The sequence below is a fragment of the Balaenoptera ricei genome, chromosome 4 (genome assembly GCF_028023285.1).
Source record: "Balaenoptera ricei isolate mBalRic1 chromosome 4, mBalRic1.hap2, whole genome shotgun sequence".
NCBI lineage: Eukaryota > Metazoa > Chordata > Mammalia > Artiodactyla > Balaenopteridae > Balaenoptera > Balaenoptera ricei.
In genome coordinates, this window is record NC_082642.1 from 160,876,218 (window position 1) to 160,896,031 (window position 19,814).

The following is a 19,814-nucleotide window of genomic DNA, read 5'->3' on the forward strand; positions in this document are numbered from 1 at the left end:
CTAGGCATAAAATCACATTAGCAGCAGTGACTAGCAAGAAACTGTTCTCTAGGCGTTTCTCAGAATTCCGGGATGGACGGTGGGACCCAGATTCGGCTTACAGGGCGCCCCCCGCCTTTCGAGAGGGGGCCCGCTGTTCAGCTGTCCTGACACGTGGGTTCGGATCCCAGACGGCCCAGCTCCGCCCTCGGCCAGCGCTCCCCGGCGGCGTCCTCGGCATCCTGAGCGGGGCCCCCGCCACAACCTGGAGAGGACGGGGTTCCGAGGGGACTCAGACAGAGGGGTGGCTGGGCCCCCGCCACAGCCTGGAGAGGACGGGGTTCCGAGGGGACTCAGACAGAGGGGTGGCTGGGCCCCCGCCACAGCCTGGAGAGGACGGGGTTCCGAGGGGACTCAGACAGAGGGGTGGCTGGGCCCCCGCCACAGCCTGGAGAGGACGGGGTTCCGAGGGGACTCAGACAGAGGGGTGGCTGGGCCCCCGCCACAGCCTGGAGAGGACGGGGTTCCGAGGGGACTCAGACAGAGGGGTGGCTGGGCCCCCGCCACAGCCTGGAGAGGACGGGGTTCCGAGGGGACTCAGACAGAGGGGTGGCTGGGCCCCCGCCACAGCCTGGAGAGGACGGGGTTCCGAGGGGACTCAGACAGAGGGGTGGCTGGGCCCCCGCCACAGCCTGGAGAGGACGGGGTTCCGAGGGGACTCAGACAGAGGGGTGGCTGGGCCCCCGCCACAGCCTGGAGAGGACGGGGTTCCGAGGGGACTCAGACAGAGGGGTGGCTGGCACGCAGGGTGCACGTGGGGTCTGGCGTGGAACGTGCGGTGAGACCCGTGCGCGTGTGTGTGGATGTGTGAGGGTGCGTGTGATGACGCGAGCCTGCGGGAGGGAACACGTGTGTTTGCATCAGCGAGTGTTGGGCGTGTGCAGGCGTGTGCGGGCGCGTGTAGAGGCCGCCTGGATTCCACTCGGGATCCCCCTCTCCTGGGCTGGGACCCAGAGCCTCTGGTCTCCGGGCTGAGGTTTCCTCACCACGTGGTGTGCCTGCCACAGTGAAGGCGTGAGCCGGGTCCCCGCCTGGCGGGCAGGCGCCAGGTGGGGAGGGAGCAGCTATCATCCAGGTCAGACACCGGCACAGGCTGAGTCCCAGGCAAGGCTGCTCCCGGTGCCCAGGCCTTCTCCCCAAACCCCGAGGCAGGCGCTGGCGGGACTTCAGGCCCGGGCCTTCTCCCCAAACCCCGAGGCAGGCGCTGGCGGGACTTCAGGCCACGGGGCAGCATCCGATAGTGTTTTGGACAGAGGGGTTGTGTTGTCTCAAGTCTTATGAAGGGAAGGAGTCGGGGCTCGGTGGGAAGAGTCCAGCTGCAGGCCGGCCTGGCTAACCCGGTCTCCGGCGCGGTCCGCAGAGTGGGACACCCCCGGAAGGGGCGCCCGGTGATGTCTGGAGGAGGCTGGCGCCCAGGGGCTGCGTGAAGGGCTTATCCCCCAGCCACCCACCCTGCACACGGGCTGAGCTCTGAGATGTGGGAGTGGCAGGGGGGACCTGTGTCTGTCTGTCTGTCTGTTTACCGTTGGTCTCACCGAGTCCCTAATCTTCCTCTGCCTTTTGTCGCTTCCCAACTGCTGTGCTCTGTCCCTTTGGAGCAATTCTCAGGAGTTCATCAGCAGCCCCCGCAGGCCTCAGCTAAGCGCTGATGAGAACTCGGACACTGGCCAGGTCAGCCGGGGAGCGCGGTACCAGCCCGTGAGACAGAGGCCGGTGCATTTGAGCAGGTTTTAGGAGCGAAAGCTGAAAAGAGGCGTGCTCTCTGTCGAGATGGAGGGAGGGCGGCCGGGCGTCTGCGGGGGGACAGAGCTGGGCAGGCTGCGGAACAGGTGACTCTGAGCAGCCCCCAGGGACGGGAAGCTACCGTCTCAGGGCAGCAGCTGCAACAGAAGGACGGACTCACAGCGAATCCAGGGGTTTCTAAGCTCCAGCTTTGCCCCAGAGCCGTGGCTTGAGGCCAGGCTTCCGGGCTGTTCTCAGTCAGAGAAGCTCCAAGGGCAGAGTATGGTGGGCACGGGGGGCCAGGGGCTGTACCCCGGTGTCCTGAGGCTCCCAGCCACGTGCAGGACGGACGCCCTGAGGACCTGTGCCAGGCGCTTTCTCTTGGGTCTGGGCTCTGCAGGCTGCAGGGCAAGGAGGAGGGTCCTTCCCAAAGCTCCAGAGCACCCAGGAGCGCCCCCGCCCTGGAGGGGGCCGCGGGGTGCTGGCCCGGAGCCCACCCATGCCCACGCTCCGGGGCAGGGACTCCGCGGCAGTCTGGGGGGGCCCGGGGAGGGAGCTGGGAAGTCCTGTGACTGCTCTGTCAGTGCCCCTTGGCCTCTGGTGGAGGGAGCGTCTGCGGCTGCTTTAAGGAGGTGTGAGACGTTTTCGAGGGGGCCTGTCACCTGTCACCTTGGGTGGAGGCTCGTGTCTGTTTTCCTCCTTGAGAGCGGGAAGGGGAAGGTAGAAGGAGGAGCCGCCTGGACGCATGAATGGGGAGCTGGCCGCGGGCCCAGGGGCGGGAGGCGGGGGCGGGCTGGCCCCGCCTCTGGACAGCAGAGGCCGCCCGCTGCCCTGTGGTGCACACAGCCTGATGGCTCCGGACCCCAGCGGCCGCCGCGGCCACTGCGGCCTGCTGCTGCTGCTTGCCTGCTGCCTCGCGCCCGCCCGGGCTGACCTGATGTCCTGGCTGTGGCCCGGTAACGCTGCCGGGTCCACGGTCGCACCGACCTCTACGCCCCCGGGCAGCTCACCTGTGCGGCCCACAGAGGACACCACCACGCACGCGGCCCCCCAGGATGACCCCACCCAGCAGTGGAAAGCCCTTGCCAGCCCTGAGCCGCCTCTGGAGAGGCCGGAGGTGGGCCAGGGCCAGGCCTCCGCTGTCCCCTCGGCGGCCTCCAGTGCGAGCCTGGACACGAAGGAGGAGAACATTGCCGGCGTCGGAGCCAAGATCCTGAACGTGGCTCTGGGCATCCGGAGCTTCGTCCAGCTGTGGGACGACACCACCCCCACCGAGAGCTCCGCCACGGCGGGAACGCCAGGCCCCGGGAACCCCACGGACCCCCTCACCGCCCCGGGACCCTCCAGCGGCCCCCAGGACGGCGGGACCACCGTCTGGCTGAGCACCGGGGCCCCGAGCTCTCCGGACGCCCAGAGGACCGAGGCCGGCACCCTGCCTGCGCCCACCCAGCCGCCGCCCTCCCCGGACAGGCCCCGGGCCCTGCTCAGGGAGCCTGCGGTGCCACCGCCATCCCCAGGTAGACCTTCTCTGTCCTCCGCGCGGGCCGGGGCCCCTCCCCAGGGAAGCCAGCCGCCCCCGGGGTGGCCCCAGGAGCTGGACAGCGAGGGACTCTCGCCCGCGGCAGCCCGTCCCGGCCAGCAGCACCGACGCCCTGATGACCGCACGCGCACGCCTCCTCCGCTTGCCCTGGTGACGGGCTCTCCGGGAGCGCACGCTGGCCCCTGGGCTCTCTCCTCTGACCCCTCTGCCAGGCTGTCTCACGCCGCACTCTTGGCTCTAAGTGGGGACAGGGGTGCTTGGGTTCCCCACGTGGCTAATTCTGCGGGGCCTGGTCTCGCTGACAACTCCGCACTGCTGGGGGCTGCCGGCCGCTGCCTGCCCCTGCTGCCCTCCCTGGCGCTCTGTGGCCACCTGGGCATCGGGCGCTTCTGGCTGCCCAACCACCTCCACCACACGAGCGGCGAGGAGGTGCAGGCCGCGGTCCGGGCCTGGGGGGCGCTCCTCCAGACCCACTGCCACCGCTTCCTGGCCTGGTTCTTCTGCCTGCTGCTGGCCCCCGCCTGTGGCCCCGGCGCCCTGCCCGGCCCGCCGCCCTGCCGCCAGTTCTGCGAGGCCCTGGAGGACGCGTGCTGGAGCCGCCTGGACGGGCGCGGGCTGCCGTTCCCCTGCGCCTCGCTCCCGGCCCGTGAGGACGGGCGCTGCGTGTTCATTGGGCCGCCTGCAGGTAACGGCCGGCCCGCCACCCGCCTTCCCGTCGGTCCGGCCGGGCGAGCGCCCTCGGGAGGCTGGACGGCGTGCGCTGCTTCCTTTGGGGGGCAGGCTGAGGTCTGCGGAGGCCAAGAGGCGTGCTCGCGGCCAGAGGTTCTGTGCGTGACGGCAGGTCCCCCACGCTCCGAGGTCGCCTGCCACACGCCTGTCGCGGAGGGGGAAGCAAGGCACAGGACGGCGACGGGACTTCCCACGGAATTCTGCCTGCTGCTCCCAGCCACTGTGCCCAGCCTGCACAGCCGAGGGGGCAGAAGGGACGGGGGGGCTTGCTGCTCTTCGGGTCGAGAGGTCTTGACCATCTAGCGGTCAGTGAGTCTGAGGGGCTCACGGGGGCCCCCCCAGCCGGTCCGTGAGCTCCAGACCCTCTCCACCCCCACGTCCCCCCACATGGACCTCGCCCCGTCACCACGTGGCTGGTAGGGGAGCGGGCCGGGCCGCCGCAGCCTCCTAGGGCCCACCAGCTCCCTCTGCGCCCTGGGTGCGGCTGGGCCACTGAGTGGAGCCCACTCCCCGTTTGCACTTGCGGGCCCATCCGCGCCCTGCTGTGTGTGTACTGCTAACCCCCCCGACCGCGGTGCCGTGGGGAGTGGCCTTGACCCACTCATTGGTCTCCGAAGTCATTGGGCTTTGGAGCTGGGCCAGTGGGGGTGGGCCGCCTGCACTGGACCCCGAGAGGGGGTGTCACTCTGCTGGGCCCCTGAGGGATGTGCACGGGCGATTCCCTGGCCAGGCCTGGGATGCAGCGAGGAGGTGGCTGCCGGTGCCCAGGCCGCGGCGGGGCAGGAGCAAGTGCCCCCGACGGGTGGTGCCCGCTCCGAGGAGGAAGCAAAGCAAGGGCTGGGAAGGAGGGGGGGGCAGGGCCGTGGCCTCTGCAGACAGACGGGTGGGGACGCTGCTTGAGGGGTGACGGCGGCTGAGGCCTGCGTGTGAGCAGGATGGCCAGGAGGGTGTCCGGGGACAGCCCGGGCGGGGGGGGGGGTCCTGTCCGGGAGGGCCCGGCGCATGAGGAGCCCACGGGCCCTGTGGCGGTCCCTGAGAGCGGGGCCGAGGGCGGAGGCAGGGGCCTGCCCGGGCTGTTGGCACGGAGGGCGTTGATCTCACGCCGAGGGCGGGGCTGCGGCGAGCTGTGTGCTCCCTCACCCTCCATGCGGTCGGTGCCCGGTACACCCGAACGCTGGGCCAGCCCGGGCCCTGCAGCCTCTGTGCCGCGTCCCCCAGCCAGCCTTGCCCTGTCTCCACCAAGCGCGTGGGGTGGGGGCAGCCCCGCGGGGAGGTGTCCTGCCAGGAGGGCCCCCGGTGCCACACAAAGGCCCACCTCCACGGGGCAGGGGCAGGGGCAGGGGCAGGGAAGGGCCAGGCCTGCCCGCTCAGAGCCCTGGGCACACACATCCCGCTGCTGGGCCCAGGTCCCCTTTGGGTTGGGGGTTCAGCCTCAGTGGGCCCGGGGCCGGGGGCTGGTGCAGGATGGGCCTCGTGCCGGCAGGGCCCAGGCAGGGCCGCGCGGGGTGTGGAATTTCCTTGACTGCAGCTGGCCCGGTCTGTGGAGCGACCTCAAGGGGACTTCTCACTGGGCGTGGGCAGACATTGGCAGGGCCGCGGCCTGAGGCCGCGTTCAGAGCAGGAGCCTGCGGGATTCTTGTCGGCCGCTCGGACGTCCACCCCACCAGGGGCCCTGCTGGCTGTGGCCTGGCCAGGGGTGTCCCACGGGGCTGGGGCTGGAGTGCCCTGCTCCTCCTGCCCACTGCCAGTCCCTTGGGCCAGCCCTGTGTGCAGTGGGGGAGGGGCAGGCGGAGGGGGGAGGCCTGGCCGGGGAGGGCGGCCCTGGGATGAAACTGGCTCTGGCCGAGGGAAGTCCTGGGGCTGCTTGTGCTGGCCGTGGGGCCGGTTGGGCGGAGGCCCGAGCCGCGGGTGCTGCCTCCTTCCCAGGCCCCAGCAGAGCTGCCCGCAGGGGCCCCGCACGCCCGCGGTACCACCACTTGCGTCCCTCCTCTCAAGTGTGTCCTGCAGGGCGGTGGCAGACCCCGGGACAGAGATGGGCCGCCTCACCTCTCAGTGGCCGGTGGGGCGTGGACGGGTGCACAGCACCCAAGGCCGCAGCCCTGTACAGCCCATCACAGCGCCTCCCCCTGGACTGGCTTCCTCCCTGGCGCCGGCTCGCGGCCAGCGGTGTGGGGCTCGGGGAGGTGGTCGGAAGGACCCCCGTGCAGGGCCCCCAGCACCACGTGGCCAGGAGGGGAGGGGAGGGCGGCTGCCGCCGCCGAGGCCCTGGCAGCTCCGTCGGTGTCTGCGGTCAGGCTGGGCCCCTGAGCCGTGCCCGCCCCCTGCCTGGCGGGCCTGGCCGGTCCCTGGTGGGCCGTGCATGTCGTGGCCCCCTCCCCTCCCCTCCCTGTGGTGCCGTGGGGAGAGTGCACTGTTCAGGAGGGTCTCTTGTCCCCCAGGTCCCAGAGATTGGGGAGTGAGGCCTCCACCCAGGGGCGGGTGGGCCAGCGTCCGTCCCAGGTCCTCCCGGGTCCCTGCTGGGTGGGCAGCGGGGGGGCTGACCCCTGGGAGCGAGGGCGGAGCTGGGGTCGGGGAGAGGGCGCCCGGGGTGTCGGGAGAGGCCCCACTGGAAGGGGCAGGTTCTGCAGGTGAGCGGCCTCAGTCCCGAGGAGGGAGAGTGCAGCGTGGCCATTGCTCAGAGCGGGCCTTCCTCCTGCCACCGTGCACGTGCTGGCCCCGGGACCGCCTGCACCTGCTTCCCTCGCCCCTGAGGCCCCCCTGCTCTCGTGGCGTCCTCCGCTGCTTCTCCCGTGTTAGATTTTCATCCCAGACCCAGTCGCGAACACAGTTGTCAAGGTCCGGGCCTCACAAGGGAGGGCCGGACACGGCTCCCTGTGGGGGGCGTCTCTGTGGATTTGCACACATGTGGTGTGTGAGTGCCCTGTGGCCACCGAGACAAATGACCGCAAACTCAGGGGCTCAAGTCAACACAAGTGTGTCACGTTTGGGGTCAGGAGTCTGAAATCCGTCGCTCTGGGCCAGAAGCAAGGTGTCTGCAGTGCTGTGCTCCTTCTGGGGCTCCAGGGAAGATTTGGCTTCTGTCTTCTCCAGCTTCTGGAGGCGGCCCGCGTTCCTTGTCTCACGGCCCCCCTCCACCTTCAAAGCCAGTGGTGCCGCCAGCCCTTCTCAGGTTGCGTCTCTCTGGCTCTCTGCCCTGGCTGGGAGAGGTTCTCTGTTCAGCTCTTGGTTAGATTGGATGGTCTCATCCCAAGGGCCGTCACCGTAATCACATCTGCAAAGTCCCTTTTGCCGAGTGCAATGACAACTCACAGGTTCCAGGCGTTGCGGGACAGACATCTTTGGGGCTCATTATTCTGCTGCCATAGCGTGTGCATGCACGTGTGTGCACCCACACGTACTTGTGAGTCCTGCTTTGTGGACGTGGGATCACGTTCTGTGCACCTGAAAGTCTCCTCTTCCTGCACAGAGTCTGGGAAGCCTCCCTGTGTCGCTGGAGGGCCAGTGGCCCCGCTCAGCCTCCCGATTTCTTTGTTCCTCGATTGTTCACGTCTGTGTTAATGACTGGCGGCCCGAGAGCCCCTGTGCATCCCAGCTTTGGGTGCTGGGTAACACGCCCCACTTGGAATGCGTAGCCTTCTTCAAAGACTCCTCGGATGCCCTTGGGCACTTTCTCTCCTAGATCATCAGAAACATTCCCCGGGGCTGTGATTGGTCATGGTGGATGTGTGCGCAGATCTGAACGTTATAAACATGTCGGCACGTCCGCAGGGACTTGGGTCACCTCTCCATTTGTTTAGGATGCTTCCCAGTCCTGCATGTTTCTGAGATGTTTTTTCTCTGTTGGTTTGCTCTGTGATGCTGAGATGAGGTTCCCCAGCCCCGCAGCTGTCTGGACTTGGTGACCACTGCCATGTGTGAGGAAGGGACAGGATAGACTTTCTTTAGACACGTGATCAGGTTGTCTTACTGAGGTGGTTATGTCCCATCTTAACGGGAAAGTAGGGCAGGAGAGAGACCCAGGGTCTGCATCGTGAATGAGGACTTTTCTCCCCTTTTTGCCATGCATCCTGGGTGCACGGGGTGGTACCGGGCTCATCACATCTCGGTGGATTGTCAAAATTACCATCCCCTTTGTCCCACTTAATGCCTTTCATCTTAAATTCTGTTTGATCTGATAATAGGGTTGCAATATTTGCTTACTTTTTGTTATCATTTGCCTAATTTTTTTAAAAGACTTTTTTTAGAGCAGTTTTAGGCTCACAGCAAACTTGAGAGGAAGGTCCAGAGAGTTCCCCACTGTCAACACCCCCACCCAGTGGTACATTTGTTGTTATTGATGAACCTGCCCTGGCACATCGCAATCACCCGGAGTCCAACTGAACTTTGGAGTTCAGGGTTCACTCTTAGTGTTATATGTTCCGTCATGCGTTTGACAAATGTAAATGACATGTATCCACCATTATAGTGTCACGAGGGGTATTTTCACTGCCCTACAAATCTTCTGCACCCCACCTGTTCGTCCCTCCTCCCCGACTCCTGGCGGCCAGTGATCTTTTTACTGTCTCCATAGTTGTGCCTTTTCCAGAATGTCATGTGGTTGGAATCATACAGCCTGTAGCCTTTTCAGATTGGCTGCTTTCACTTAGAAATATGCATTCAAGTTTCCTGCATGTCTTTTCTTGACTTGATAGCTCATTTCTTTTTAGCTGTGAATACTATTCCATTGTCTGGATGGGCCACAGTTTATTTATTTGTTCACCTACGGAAGGACATCTTGGTTGCTTCCAGGTTTTGTCAATTATGAATAAAGTTCCTAGAAACTTCCATGTGCTGCTTTTTGTGTGGACATAAGCTTTTGACTCCCAGGAGCATGATTGCTGGTTCCTATAGAGAGAGTATGTTTAGTTTTGTAAGAAACCGCCAAACTGTCTTCCAAACTGGCTGCACCATTCTGCATCCCACCAGCAGTGAATGAGAGTTCCTGTTCCTCCACATCCTCTCCAGCATTTGGTGTCGTCTGTATTCCAGATTTTGGCCATTCTGATAGGTGTATAGTGATATCTCATTGTTATTTTATTTTATTTTATTTTTTGGCCGAGCCACGCGGCTTGTGGGATCTTAGTTCCCCAACCAGGGATTGAACCTGTGCCCTCGGCAGTGAAAGCACCGAGCCCTAACCACTGGACCGTCAGGGAATTCCCGTGTTGTTTTAATTTGCATTTTCCTGATGACAGCTGATTTGGAGCATCTTTTCAAGTCCTTAACTGCCATCTGTATATCTTCTTTGGTGAGGCGTCTGTTCAGATCTTTTGTCCATTTTTTAATCAGGCTGTTCATTTTCTCATTGTTGAGTTTCAAGTGTTCTTTATATATTTTGAATAACAGTCCTTTATCTGATGAGTGTTTTGCAATTTTTTCTCCCAGTCTGTGGCTTGTCTTCTCGTTGTCGTAACTGTGTCTTTTGGAGCACAGAAGCCCAGCTTGTCAGTTCTTTCATGAATTGTGCCTTTGGTGTTGTATCTAAAAAGTCATTGCCAAACCCAAGGTCATCAAGAGTTTCTCCCATGTTATCTTCTAGGAGTTTTGCATTTTACATTTAGGTCTGTGATCCATCGTGAGTTAATTTTTGTGAAGGGTGTAAGGTCTGTGTCTAGATTCTTTTTTTTTTTTTTTTGCATGTGATGTCCAGTTGTTCTAGCACCATTTGTTGAAAAGACTATCTTTTCCCCATTGTATTGCCTTTGATTTTTTTATTAAAGATGAGTTGACTGTATTTATGTGGGTCTATTTCTGGGCTTTCTGTTCTGTTCCATTGATCTGTTTGTCTCTCTTGCACCAATACCACAGTGTCTTGGTTCCCGTAGCTTATAATAAGTCTTAAAGTCAGATACTGTCAGTCCTCCAAATTTCTTCTTCTCCTTCAGTAGTGTGTTGGTCTTTTCCCTCTCTGTATACTTCAGAACTGACTTGTTTATAGCCCCAAAATAACTTGCTGGGATTTTTATTAGGATTGCACTGAATCTGTAGATCAAATTGGGAAGAACTGATATCTTGACATCATTGAGTCTTCCTATCCATGAACATGGAATATCTCTGCATTCACTTAGTTCTTCTTTGATTTCTTTTGTCAGAGTTTTGTAGCTTTTCTCATGTAGATCTTGTACACATATATGTCGTATTTATACCTGGTATAAATATAAATAAGTATTTCATCTTGGGGGTGCTAATGTAAATGGTACTGTGTTTTTAATTTCAAATTCCACTTGTTCATTGCTGGTATATAGAAAATGGTTGACTGTTGTACATGAATCTTATATCCTACAAACTTGCCGTTATCACTAGTTCCAGGAGTATTTTTTGGATAATTGTTTTGGGTTTTCTGCATTTTGATTTTCATGTCATCTGCAGATTGATAGTTTTATTTCTTCTTTTCCAGTCTGTGTGCTTCTATTTCCTCTTCTGGTCTTACGGCATTAGCTCTTACGGTGAAAAGGAGTGGTGAGAGGGGACATCCTTGCCTTGTACCTGCTTTTAGTGGGGAAGCTGCAAGTTTCTCACCGTTAAGTATACCATTAAGTATGATGTTCACTGTAGTTTTTTAGTAGGTAGTCTTTATCAACGTGAGGAAGTTCACTTTTATTCCTAGTTTACTAAGAGTTTTTATCATAATGTGCATTGGATTTTATAAAACGCTTTTTCTGCATCTAATGATAGGACCATGTGATTTTTCTTAAGTCTGTTGATGTGATGGACTCCATTAATTGATCTTCAAATGTTGAACCAAACTTAAGTACCTGGGCTAAATCCCGCTTGGTCCCGGCTGGCCTGTTTGCTGAAAGGGAAATTGTCTTCAACTAGCAAGTCCCCGATTCCTTGATCTGAAGCGAGTGTGGCAGACCAGAAGGCCCTGGCGTATGTAGGTGCCACCCACTGTGTTCCCAGGAAGGCGTAACTCTGAGCTCCCAGAGCTTGGCTTGGGCACTCGCTCTCTGGAGAGGTACTGGTTCCCTTCCCGAGACAGCTGGGTCAGCGCCTCGGGCCAGCACCTCCAGCACAGCAGCTGTCAGATCTGCAGGGAGGTGTGGCCACACCCCCTGCTCAAGGCGCCTGTAACTGGAGAATGGAGCAGTGATCTTAGGGCTGTGGCATTCGGAGGCCTACTCCCGATGGGAACCATGGAGAATTTCATGGAGAGGAAATGGGAGAACTTTGGAAAGGAACTGCTCATGCATCTCTGGGGTCCCTGGGCTGTCCCTATAACACGCTATTGTCTTCCAGCCCAGGACGTCAGCGGCTGCTGCATCTTGTGTTCTCAATTAATCTGGAAAAGTTCTGGCTGCCTGGGGGGAAGGGCACTGCTGGGGCACATCCATGTTTAACTTTGGGGGCAGCTGAGTTGGGACACTGGGGCCACTGGCACTCAGGCTGGTGAGGGTCCTGTTTGCTAATCTTAGAGCATCTCCCCAAGTGGACACTTGAGCCCTGGGCACTTCTGATACAAAGGGACCGTATAGCAGCCGCCATCTGGGTGGGCGGCAGTGTCTGTCTCTGAGCAGGAAGTGACTGCAGGCCTCCCAGAGCCCAGGGTGTTGGTGAAGATCCCCTGCCCCTGTGAGGGGCCATTTACCCTGGGCAGGCGCTGAGGCCAGGCCACTGTTGAGCGGATGCTGCTGTCTGCACCGCCCTGGCTGTTCCCCGCTTCTCATCTGCGTCGGGGTCTTACCTGCAAGGGGCAGGGTGAGGCCGAGGGGGAGCCCACACTGTGGGACGTCGGGACCACGCAGAGACGCCGCTATCTGGGAAGGACCAGCCTGGTGGGTACCCAAAGCCCTGGTCTTCGTGTGGGCACCTCTTGTCTCTTCTCTTGTCATATTTTGTCCTCAGGGGGCTCTTTGAAAGGCACGGCTTGTGTTAGGAAGTTGGGGTCCAGCTTTTCTTCCCTCTGCTTTGTCCCAGGAAGTCCCGGGTCGGCCTGACCCTGCGCTCGGGGGCCAGACTCCAGGCGCCCACCGCACACTGACGCACAGACGCAGTCACTCTGTCACCTGCACACACAGTCGCGTGCACACTGGGGCTCATCCACACCTTGGTCAGGACACCCACACGCCAGCAGCCGCTCCCCAGGAGAGCGTGGACCTCATTTTGGAGGCAGACTGCGCCCAGATTATGGGGGGTCTTGAGAGAAAAGGCCTTGGGGGGAGCCCTTGGCCAGACCACGGCCCCCAAGTCCCCACTCTGCCTGGCAGTGTGGGCGTTCAGGGAAGCCACTGGTGAACCCGCCTCTCCCTGCAGTGGTTTTTCCCCCTCCTGTGGCGGCCAGTGACCACGTCCCCCGTACAGAGGTAGGCCCTGCCGCCCCCAGCCCTGGACACCCCCGGTCCCAGCGATCATCAGTCCAGGCCACTAGTGCCCCCTACACGCCCGGGAAGCAGCACCGTCCACGCTGTACCCACGGCTCGGGCGGGTCCAGGCACCGTGGCTGTGTCCCAGCCTGGGCCCATGCTGCCGAGGGGGCTCTGTTTGGGGGGGGGGGGTCGCTGACCACACGAGGAGGAGGAGGGACGAAAGCCACGGGGTAACTGAGAGGATGGGTGGAGCGGTGTGGGGCCGCGAGTGTGAACGGTCGGTGGCAGAGGAGGCCGGGGTCGTCCATCAGGCAGCCCCGTCCAGGTCGGGCGGTTGCGTGTGGCGCCTGGTGTGGACACTGGGCAGTGAGGAGCCCCGTGAAGCACCCACCAGCTGGTAAAACCCCCAGCCACCTGGGAGGCTGGGGTGGAGTTTGCGGTACCAAGTGTGAGCAGACATGGAGACCACAGCTAAGAAGGGCCCCCCAAGAAACGCGGCCCCTTTTACGGTCTCTCTTCCTAGGAGTGTAATTCGTTTCCAGGACGTTCCTAGTGTAGACGCAGCTCAGGGCACCCCCTGTGTGCATCTCTCTCTTTTTTGTAACGTTTCGACGTCTTTAAGTTGCACCAGTGTCCGGGGTGGGTGAGGGTACCTTGACCAGTGTCTGGTGTGTTCCCCCTGTGGTTCCAGTGTGGGAACGGGGGCAGGCTCGAGCCCTCGGCACCCGGCGGTGGCTCCTTGTGCTAACGGGGGACGGGGTCCCCAGCGGGCTGTGCCCCTGCCCCTCCCGCCACGCTGATTTGGGAGGGTCTCTGCGCCCCACTTGGAAGCAGCGAGCCTGTGGGGGCGGGCGCGGCGGCTGGACGGGCAGGTGGCTGTCGTGTCCCCGCCGGGGCGGGCGGCAGGGCGGCCGGGCCTCGGTTTCCCTGGGCGTGTGCGGCCTCACTGCTGTCTTTCTCTCCACAGACAGCCAGGTCATGGAGGTGGGGCTCCAGCTGCTGCTCGGGGAGCCCCTGCCGCGGCAGGTGGCCCTGGTGCACGACCCCGACGTGGGGCCCGCCTACGAGTTCGGCGCGGACGTGGGTGGTGACGGCTGGGCGGCCCGGAGCCTCCTGCCCAGCACGTTCTTCCGCCGCTTCTCCCTGCTGGTGCGCGTGCGGCCAGCCTCGGCGCGCGCGGGCGTGCTCTTCGCGGTCACGGACGCGGTGCAGGCAGTGGTCTTGGTGGGCGTGAAGCTGGCGGCGGCGCGCGGGGCGTGGCAGCAGGTGCAGCTGCTCTACACCGAGCCCGGTGCCGCCCGCACACACACGGCCGCCAGCTTCACGCTGCCCGCGCTGGACGGTCGCTGGACGCGCCTGGCCCTCACCGTGGACGGCACGCACGCCGCGCTCTTCGTGGACTGCAAGGAGGTCCAGCGCCAGCCCCTGGCGCGCTCCCCACGCGGCCTGCAGCTGGAGCCCGACGCCCGCCTCTTCGTGGCCCAGGCCGGCCGAGCAGACCCTGACAAGTTCCAGGTAACCGCGATGGCCGCCAGCGCCCGGGGCAGGGGGCGGGCTGGGGATGGGGACGATGGTTGCTCCCACCTGCTGCGGCGGGGGCTCCGGGGACAGGAAAACCCCGGGGGGAGCAGGTCCTTGGTCCACCCAGCTCCCCCCTGGGCTTTATTCCCCTGCTGCTCTGGGACCGCCTTCTTCACTGGATACCTACCTCTGCCACCGTCAGGGGCCCCACCCCCCGTGTGCATATGTGTGTCTGCACGTGGGTGTGCTGCCCCCCCATCAGTGAGCAGGGGGCTTTGTCCAGGCCCAGCAGCAGACCACGCACAGTGAAAATTAAGAATTTCAAGATGGCAGTGGAGCGCTGAGTGTGGGCCTTTCTGGGGGCTGGCCGCACACCAGCTGGGCTGGGCCAGGGGGTTCATGCCACGCACCAGCATTCATTGTGCTGGTTATTATTTTTGCCAAATTGTGCAGTGGCCCCATGGCCGGTGAGCCCAGGGCAGGCCTCCACTTCAGAGCAGCGTGGGCAGAATTTCCCCTGCGGTGACCGGCATGTGGCGGTCTCCACCATGTCCCCAGGGAAGCCCCTTACCCCAGGCCTGGCCCTGGCACTTTTGTGGGGAGGTAGATCCCAGATCCTAGCGGGGTCTTTCTCCTGGGCCCTTGACCCTCACACTTCTTGGAACCTTTAGCTGGAGCCCGCCTCCTGGAAACAGTGCGTGGGCACCCCCAGCAGGCACTGATCTACAAGTCCCTGAATTCTAACATTGCAGCCACTCTGCAGCTGGCACGCCCCGCCCAGCGGTCCAGACAGGGGTCCCTGTGTGTGCTAATGGGGGATGTGTCCCCAGGGGACAGAAAGTTAATTATTGCCCAGACAAAGGCTGCTTGGTTAAAGTTGTTCTAAGTCCTGGTGACTCGGTTCTGAAAGCTGACCTTTCACCTTTGGCAGGAACTTTCACCCGTGGGGTCTGGGAGCCAGCAGGACTTTGATACCAAACTGGGCCTCTTCGTGTTTTCATTTTGATCCTCAAACTTGTTTAACTTGAGAGAAGTTGGAGAGAGCCGTTCTATCTAGGGAGGGCCTGTGTGGACTGGCGAGTTGTTCTGAGATTTCCCAGGCTTTTCTAGACGGAAATCTCCCCCATAAGGTCCATGTTTCTTTAACACTTTAAAACAAAAGTTGCTTGTGTGCTGGTGGGAACAGGGGTTGCCTGTCTCACGGTGCTAACAGAGGTCACCACCTTCCTGCATCGAGGACAGCCAGAGGGTCTCACCAGGCTGGGGTCAGCTGTGCAAAACACACTTGCCAGTTAGATACATAGGCAAACAGTGTCTGGGTGTTTTAATTTGCGTTTCTTAGTTGTGAGTGAAAACAAACTTTAATATTTCACGTGTTTACTGGCTATTTGTATTTCTTCCTGTGACTAGCCTGTTTATGTCCTTTGCATTTTTGCTTTAATGGCTTCAGTTGTTTCTTATTGGTTTATATGAACTCTTTGTGTATGTAAGACACTGATCTTTGTTTTATACACTGCAGATTTTATTTCCCAGTTTTTCATTTGCCTTTTCACCTAGTCATTCTTTTCAACCATTGGGATATTTAAAGTGTTTCTGGGGTTAAATCTGGCCTGGAATAGACACCCAGAAAAATCTTTGAAGATTAGAGAGACAGAAGCAGAGGAGACTGTCCGGCTCTGTCTGGAGTCCTGCTTAGCAGGGTTAGGGTGCTGCCCCTCCCCCAGCTGTAACGTGCCACTTCCAGCTGAGTCCAGTGCGCTGTGGCTCCTCTGTCCCCTCGGACTCCGGTTCCGGGAATCTCTCTCTGGGAGTTTGATCAGACTCCAGCCAAGTGAGAGGTGAAGCGTGTTGCCTGGGGGGAGGAGTAGACAAGATGGGTTTAGGACAGGGTTTGTCAGCCTTTCTGAATTCAGACTCTTGGGAAGGAATCACACGCATGTGTGACTGCTAAGACTTGGTCCAGATGAGCACAGAGCTTGGGGTGCGGAATGAGCCAGGTGTCCCCACCGATGGTCTCCGGGGTGGCGTGCTCAGCCCCTCGCCGACCACCCAGCGCTCAGCCCGGCTCCCCTCCTGACGGTCCGTGCAGACCCTTTGCTGTTTTCTCCCGTCACAAAAATTATGAACGTCCTTGGTCTTTCATGTTCGTTCTTATTCTTGAGCTTATTTGGTAATAAATATTTCTTGGGAAATCCCTAATTCCACCCAGTTGTTGCAACATTCTGCTTAAAATGTTACTTCCAACTCTTTTTCAGTGGTTATTGACCCCATTCTTTTTTTTTTTTTTTTAACTATTTCAAATACTATGTAGTTGAATTTTCTTGACTTAATTTCTCTTTGTCGCAAGTGTTCCTGTTTTCTCATTCTTGTTGGCTTTTCTCTTTATGAAGCCACCTTCCTCTTTACCCAGGTTTCTGTTGAGGTTTAGTCATCTGTTTATTCAGACCTCCTGGGACCCTCGTCCGAAACCGGTACTGGGCCAGGGCAAGACTGTGCTTGGGAACAAGAGACGCGGCCCAGCTTCCCGGGCTGCACTCCAGCTGTGTGCCTCATATTGAACATTCACTGCTCTTGTTCTATGATGAGGGCACTGGAGGCTGTGAATTTTCCTCAGCAGGCGGCTTTATTGGCCACGTTATATAAGAAATAAGTGATTGGTCCACTGAAACCAAGAGGGTGCCCACCAGCCATGCTAGGTTTGGGCAGGCTTGGCCCTAAGGATGGAGCACAGTGGGCAGGGAAAGTGCCGGCATCCTCTGACACCCCTCAGTCCTCTCGCTGTGGCCCCCAAGTCCAGCCACACCAGACCTGCTGCTCCTGACTGAGGGGCAGCTCGGGGCACCAGAGGTCACTGTCACCAGCTTCTCCCAATACTCCTGTCAGTCATCTGAAGTGACCTGGACCCGTAGTGTAACTGGTCACGGTCCTGCAGCAGTCACGCAATTTCCTGACTTCGTGAAATGGAGAAATAGGGAGAGAGTTGCTTGTAATAGAATTTGATGCAGATAGTTGAGTTGGGGCTTGATACGGGAAGCTGGTCAGAAGCCACTCAGTTCAGGACATATGGGAAATGGGATGGTGGTGGTGTGGGCCAATCACAGAGACAGCCGGGGTAGGTGACAAGGGACCAGGCAACCTGGGGGGTCAGCCAGCAGAGGAGGGAGGGGCCGGGGGTGAGGAGGGGCAAAGCAGGCCCAGGAGGGCTGCGGCCCACCCACCCCCGTCCAGGCTTGTTCAGCCCCACTGCCCTGGGCCGGGACGCGGCCCTTCCAGATGGAGCAGACACCCCTGATACCCCTCAGTGTGGGAGGCCCCCTGGAGAACCCTGGGGCGCCCGGAGTTGGGGTCCCAGGGAGATAGACCCGGCACCAGTGACTAGGGATGCGCTTTCACAGCGTGGGGCTCTGGTCGTCTGCACACAACTCTAAGCCCAGTGGCCCTAGCGAGGCAGCAACAGGACAGATTTCAAACAGTCTGGATTTCATAACCTCTGCTTCCAAGTCCGTCCGGTGCGTGCCGCGGGTCTCGTGGCCTTTGTGCTACTGACGTCTTCCCAGCTGAGCGTGGCCTCGGGCGTGTCCTTCTCCTCTGCTCCTCATGCCTCCCGGCGTCCGGCAGCCTGTTGCTGAGCGGCTGGCCTGATGCCGGCTGGTGTGGGGACCCTCGCCTCAGGGGACAATGTCCGTGTGGGGACGGTCATGCCCAGATGCCCTCCACCTGCCGGGAGCCTCGTGCCCTCCCCGCATCGCTGTCACACACGAAGTGCCCCCAGCGCCGTTCAGAGTGTGGCTTTCTAGAAATTGAACGTCTGGCCCCTCGTGCCGCCCCTGGCATGACTCTCTGTCACCTGGAGACCCCCTGTCCCTCCTCCAGCAGGGCTGGGTGGGCCGAGAATTTCCATCCCCCACACGCTGCTGCCACTGACCCGAGCCCAGTGGCCAACCCCCGTGCATGCACACACGTGTGCCCTCCCGCACACAGACCCTCCACATGCCTCTCCTGGCAGCTCGCTGCCCTCCCTGGTGGGTGGAGCATCTCAGGATTGCAGGGGGAATTAGACCAACCACTGCCCACGGCCGAATCCCCTCATCACGGCCGGGTGGACTGTCCCTCTTCAGACCAGAGCTCCAGCCCTGGGTGGTCTGCAGGCCGCCAGCCCCACAGCCTCTCCTCTACCCGCAACCAGCTTTCTGCCCGTAGGATCCACGTACCACACGGGGCCCAGGGACCCCAATGCCTGCACAGTCCCGCGGTCAGTCAGGCCATCCTGTGTCCCGCCGGTGATCTCCAGCCCTGGACACAGCCTCAGCTCCCCAGCGGCCGCCATGAGAAGGGGCCAGCTCGACTCCGACCGTGGGCCTTGCGGGGCTGCTGCAGGCTGGTTCAAGGCTCCGAAGAAGACAGCGGCTTTCTGCTCTGCGGGGGGCAGTGACGGGGGACCCAGGGGAGGCAAGGATGGAGCTGGACGTGAAGGGCAGAAGCAGCTGGACTCAGCTTTGGACATAGGTGTCTGCGCTGGTTCAGCTGAAACCATGGACTAACCTCAGACTGAGGGAGACGGAGCTCCACACGCCTGGTCACTTCCGGGAAGATGCTGCCACCTCCCTCCCGCCAGCCAGGGGACAGGCTCCGGGACGGCAGTGCTGACCGTGACCCCGCCCCCCAGCCCTGTGGTCTGTCAGCTTCCCCTGGAGGCCCAGACGTCACCAGGCCGGTGCTGGTCCTCGCCAGGCCGTCCTGCAGAACCTTCTGGAACCGCTGGTCATCCTGAGTGTGAGAAGCGTGCAGCCTCCTGCCATGGTGTGAGGGTCGGAGCTGCAGGGGGGGCTCACCAGGCAGGATGGGCCTTGGCCATGAAGCCACGGGCGCTTCTGCCTTAGAGCTTCTGAAATGAGCTGTGGTCAGGTGGGGAAAACAGTGAAGATGGCCCGTGTTCCCACCAATGGACGCCGTTCTCGCCACCTTTGGAGATCGACCAGCGACAGAACGCCATTGTCGGCGACTTGGTGCCCCCGTCGGCTGGTGAGGCCGCGGCAGTTTTGGGAACCCCGAGCAGGGCCCACCGCCCCTGAGGCCAGCTCCCATGCTCACTTGAGAAAGGGGGGGGGGTCACATGTGCACTGCAGAGCTGAAACCCCCTGCCTGCATCTCCTCCCCACCCGTGTCCTTGGCCCCTTCCTCCCCTCGCAGGCCTGGCTGGGAGTTGTGTTGGGGACATGAGGACCTCATGTAACTGGGGGCTGTGGGGTTCTCCCTCAGCCCCCCACCTGGGCCAGCTGACCTCATTCGCCTCCCAGGATCAGGTGTGTGTGCCTGAACATGCACACACACCTGTGCACATACACACCCATGTGTGCACATACACACAAGCACGTGGATGCAGGTGCACGCTCACACAACGATGCGCGTACCTGCATGACACACTTACACACTCATGAATACACGTGCACATCCACGTGCACGTGACACACGTGATGTGTACACACGAACACACACACAGGGAGGTGGGGTGTCCCACTCCATAGGCCTCACTGTCAGTGGGAGTGGAGGTGCAAGGGGGAGTATGGAGCGGGGCAGAACTGGCCCCCGGAGGTGCTGATCCTTGGGAGGGAGTCCGTGGGGCTTCCTGGAGGAGGTGGCCTGAGCTGGGCCCGGAGAGAGGAGTGGAGCCCTCAGGCGAGGGCTCATGGGGACACGCGGGGGTGTTTGTCGGCTTGTGGTCACGTGTGGGGCAGGATGGCCGTGAGACGGAGGATCAGTGATAAAGGGAGTGTGAAGGGCACTTAGGGGATAAACAGTAACCTGACCGGGTCGGCACACGGCCCGAGGACATCCCATCCGCCGCCTATTTTTATACAGCCCACGACTAGAAAGGCTTTTGCATGTTTAAGTGGTTGCAAAAACCAAAAGAAGAAGAA

The 19,814-nt window shown here is 60.8% G+C and overlaps 1 protein-coding gene across 6 annotated transcripts in view; it reads left to right on the forward strand.

The window, feature by feature from the left end:
• COL18A1 (collagen type XVIII alpha 1 chain) overlaps positions 1-19,814 on the forward strand; it is a 92,650-nt gene that overhangs the window by 41,616 nt on the left and 31,220 nt on the right. For 3 of the 6 annotated variants that reach the window (XM_059921722.1, XM_059921723.1, XM_059921724.1), the window contains exons 1-2: positions 2,597-3,278; positions 13,343-13,890. In XM_059921722.1, coding sequence (XP_059777705.1) covers positions 2,612-3,278; positions 13,343-13,890 — 1,215 coding nt within the window. In that variant the 5' untranslated portion in view covers positions 2,597-2,611. Of the gene's footprint in view, positions 1-2,596; positions 3,987-13,342; positions 13,891-19,814 lie in introns of those variants that run through there. The other 3 variants (XM_059921725.1, XM_059921726.1, XM_059921721.1) reach the window with 2 other exon arrangements.